This window comes from Octodon degus, unplaced genomic scaffold (assembly GCF_000260255.1).
Source record: "Octodon degus isolate 3935 unplaced genomic scaffold, OctDeg1.0 scaffold00011, whole genome shotgun sequence".
Lineage (NCBI taxonomy): Eukaryota > Metazoa > Chordata > Mammalia > Rodentia > Octodontidae > Octodon > Octodon degus.
Genome location: NW_004524587.1, coordinates 25,391,624 through 25,395,975, shown reverse-complemented (window position 1 = coordinate 25,395,975; position 4,352 = coordinate 25,391,624). Strand labels below are relative to the sequence as shown.

The following is a 4,352-nucleotide window of genomic DNA, read 5'->3' as shown; positions in this document are numbered from 1 at the left end:
TTTTTTGCAGAACCAGGGATTGAACTCAGGCCCTTGAGCTTGCCAGGCAGGGGCTTATTCTACTGAGCCATCTCCCCGGCCCCTCAAGTCAACAACTTCTGACATTGCAGGACTACTGGACTATGTATTTTGTTGAATTCACGCACCAACAATATTTGAATGGCAATGGAATACCCATCTCTGATAAAACTAAACAAAAAAAGGGAGATATAAATGAAGGACCATTTTGTAGTGGGGGAAAAATATACATATAATATACATATCTGTATACAATAACGACATTTTAAAAGTTGCACTGAAACTGAAAACAAAGCAACACTAATGACTTAAATATGTTACGCTCAAGAAAAAAGTATTAATCATCTACTATAGAGCAGATTACATGTTACTAACAGGTGAAACAAATTTTTTGATACCTCTGGCAGATGAGAAAAACAAACAATAACCAAGGTATAAAAAAAGTAGGAAAGGGGGCCGGGGAGACGGTTCAGTGGAATAAGTGCTTCCCTGGCAAGCGCAAGGGCCTGAGTTCAATCCCTGGTTCCGCAAAAAAAAGAAAAAAAAAAAAAAGTAGGAAAGGAAACTGACAGGAAGGAGATAGGGCTATGGTGAAGAAGCTGAGGGATGGATTAGGAAGAAGTAAACTAGAGATTAAATGTGAACTAACAGAAGTTCCATAGACATTTGTTTGATAGTCTCTCTTCCCCAAAAGCTAAAAAATCCCTCACCTGGAAACTAGGCTAAGAAATCCTAGATTCCCAAACAACTTGGTAGGTATAAAGAGAATTTTCACTCTCATAGTATTTACAGCAGCCAACAATACTACTATGTGAAGACAATCTAGAAGCAAAAATCTGGGAAGCAAAGAATTTCAGTAACTCATTTGAAAAATTACATCATATTTTACAGAGGAATGATGAAAACAGTCTGGCACATCTTACTACCAACCTTGCACAAAAGCCATAGCCCACTTCTTGCATGAAATCAGCTAAAGAGCTCTCCATCATGGTCTTAGCTACACCTCCGGAATCAGGCAGGATCCTGTCCATTAGAATGTCCCGTTTTTCAGGATATAAAAGTGGTGCAAGCACCACAGGACAGCGTTCTTGGGGAAAATCTAAGGGAACAAGAAGGACACAATTGTAATACTGGTTAAAAACCAAAATCATGTTTTATGCTCTCTCCCCATTCAAGGCCTCAAACCCAACAAGTGGACCACAATTTCATACTCAAAGCAAAGCTACTTAATTTCTTCTACTTGGTAAGCCCTAGTTATGACTTTACAGCAGCTTGAGAATTTTGAATCTTTGTTTTAACCTGTTGCTTTTAACTTTTTATGCTAGGATTCAATTTCTCCTGAAAAAAAACATCCTAAATACTAAATTTTTACAATGGTAAAATACAATGGCAGCACTATACAATGGAGGCACTCAGAGTTTCAGGGTATATTAGTATCTATTTCACCAGCGAAAAGAAAGCTTCTGCAGCTCTGAGCTATACCCTTAACCCTTGGTTCTATTTTGAGATAGGGCAAACAAAATTTCCTTCTTTCTACCTCAGCCTCCCAAAGTGCTGAGAAAACAGGTGTGGACCCAGCCCTACGTATTTATTTATTTTTTGTGGAGCCGGGGGTTGAACTCAGGCCCTTGCGCCTTTATTCTACTGAGCTATCTCCCTGGCCCCTCTTATGTATTTATTTTAAAAAGGGAAGTTTCCCCTGCAAAATGAAAACCACATAAACACCTCCAGAGCAAGCGCAAGGTCCTGAATTCAATCCCTGGTACCGCCAAAAAAAAAAAAAAAAAAAAAAAAACCAGAGGAAAACTAAACAAAAATTTATCCTGACATTATAATGCCAGTAGCCAAAGGGGCAATATCAAGTGACCAAGATTCAAAACTGAAACAACCTCCAACTATAATAGTCTCTTAAGAGGGGAAAAGCAGGAAAATATGTCAACTCTCATCTGTGCTTGGAATTATATAAAAGATTAGTGGTGGTGGATGTGGTGGCATCTGTCAGTAACCCCACCTCTTTGAGGGACTACAGCAGGAGGATCCCAAGTTCAAACCTAGCCTGGGCAATTTATCATGACCCTATCTCAAAAATATCTTTTTAAAAAATATGTGAGGATCCAGCTCAGTGTGCCAAGATCCTTTATTCAATCCTATTAGGTAATTATACTCATTTTAACTGGTTCTTTAATGAAGCTTTACTGCCTTCATTTTAAATGTAATAGTCTCTTAAACAGATCAGCAACATAAGGGACAAGAAAGTAAATCACTACCTTCACTTATATTTTAAAAGTTTTTAAAATGGGTTTGTGATTATATAAATAAAACATGGTACAACTGTCAACAAAGAATTCATTACCTCTGCGCAGTGTCTTAAGAAAAGCGTCTATCTGTTCCTGTCCAACTCCAAAGGCTCCCTTCTGCCCAAAGAGGAGATGGGAGAGGAGGAGGTGTAGGACCTCTATTGCTATATCTTGGAAGCCACCTTCTTGATTTCCACTGACGTCTGCGTCAATGTAAGAACGCAGAAGATCCGGAAGCTTCTGTTTAATAAACTGAGCAGCTAGAAGTTAGGTAAACCAAAAAACAAGTTATCTTTGTGCCACATTCGGTAAAAAGACACGTATCACCAAAACACAGAAGATCACTCCTTTTACTCATTCGCTCTCTGATGCTACTAACAGCTCTATTTGGTGGATATAAAGAGACTGCCAGGAGATGGCTAGTGGAAGGAGTTTTACAAGATAAAAAACTTCCTGACATTTGTTACAACAATGTGAATACAGACAACTATCTGTTTAAAAACTGCTAAAAAGTTTTTGTTAAGAGTGTCTTACTGTAGTGGCTGGGGAGATGGCTCAGTGAAATAGGCGCTTCCCTGGCAAGTGCAAGGGCCATGAGTTCAATCCCCGGTTCCACAAAAAAAAAAAAAGAGTATCTTACTGTAAAGGGAAAAGCAACTTACCAAAACCTCTAAGATCTGAACTGGAAGAATTCAATAGGGCAAGACCAAAAATTACCTGAAACAAGAAGTAGTCATATTAACCAGAGTCTAATGATTTTTTTTTTTTAAAAATGAGCAGAATAGATTTATTAGGGGGAGGGCTGGTGAGATGGCTCAGTGGTCTAAAGCACCTACTTAGAACAAGCTTCGCAAAGCACAGCGACCAGGGTTCAATCCCCAGCACCACATGCCAGCCAGCACCGCCCCCTGGTGGGCTGAGCTGGCTACACACACACACAAAATAAATAAATAAAATAAAATAAAATAAAATAAAATTTATTAGGGGGAAAGAAAGCTCCTGTCAGAGAAAGGAACAGAAGGGGGAGCCAAGCGGGTAGTCCCCCCAAAATTTTTATTTATTTTTGCGGTACCAAGGATTGAACTCAGGACCCTGTGCTTGCCACGCAAGCACTTATTCTACTGAGCTATCTCTCCAGGCCTCCAATGACTTTTTTTTTTTAAATTTATTTATTTATTTATTTATGTGTGTGGCCAGCTCTGCCCACCAGGGGGCGGGGCTGGCTGGCATGTGGTGCTGGGGGATTGAACTGTGGTCCCTTTGTTTTTGCTAAGCTTGTTCTAAGTAGGTGCTTTAGACCACTGAGCCATCTCACCAGCCCTCCAATGACTTTTTTAAAAACAACTGAAAGCTGTTGTTTAATGGCACATGGCTGTAATCCCACCACTAAGGAGGCTGGGACAGGACAATCCAGACTACAGAGGAAGTTTCAAATTACCCTGGACTGCATAGCAAGACCCTGTCTCAAAGAACAAAACCAAACAAAAGGTGTTTCTCACTAAAAATTTTCCCCATGTCATGTATATATACATGCACAGAAACAGTATGTAACAAGTTGTAAAAAGCTGTGCTGGAATCAGATATGGTAGCACATGACTGGGATCCCAACACAGAAGAGGCTGAGGCAAGAGGATTCTAAGTTTGAGTTCAGCCTCAGTTACTGATAAATTCTTGGTCTAGACTACACAAAGAATGTCCAAAAAAGAAAAACACAGCTGGCTATGGTGGTGCACAGCTGCAATTCTAGCACTTAGGAGGCTGGCAGGAGGATCACTCCAAGTTTGTGGTCAGCTGGTGATACAAAGTGAGCTTAAGGGCTAGAAGACAGCTCAGGGGCATGAGTCTGCCTGGCAAGTCTTGAACTTGTTCCCAGCACCACACAGAAGAGAAAAGTGAGTTCAAGGCCAGTCTTTAACTGCACAGTGAAACCTTGTCTCAAAAAGAATAAAGAGGGGCTGGAGAGATGGCTCAGTGGTCTAAAGCACCTATTTGGAACAAGCTTGGAAAAGCCCAGGGACCGCGGTTCGATCCCCCAGC

At 40.5% G+C, this 4,352-nt stretch overlaps 1 protein-coding gene across 9 annotated transcripts in view; it reads right to left on the bottom strand.

Moving 5' to 3' along the window:
• The window catches only part of Cnot1 (CCR4-NOT transcription complex subunit 1), a 100,019-nt gene that overhangs the window by 66,132 nt on the left and 29,535 nt on the right, over positions 1 to 4,352 (bottom strand). For all 9 annotated transcript variants that reach the window (XM_004625921.2, XM_004625923.3, XM_023709267.1 and 6 more), the window contains exons 6-8: positions 2,978 to 3,032; positions 2,372 to 2,575; positions 949 to 1,117 (exon numbers count right to left, since the gene is read on the bottom strand). In XM_004625921.2, the coding sequence (XP_004625978.1) occupies positions 949 to 1,117; positions 2,372 to 2,575; positions 2,978 to 3,032 (428 nt within the window). The remainder of the gene's footprint in view (positions 1 to 948; positions 1,118 to 2,371; positions 2,576 to 2,977; positions 3,033 to 4,352) is intronic.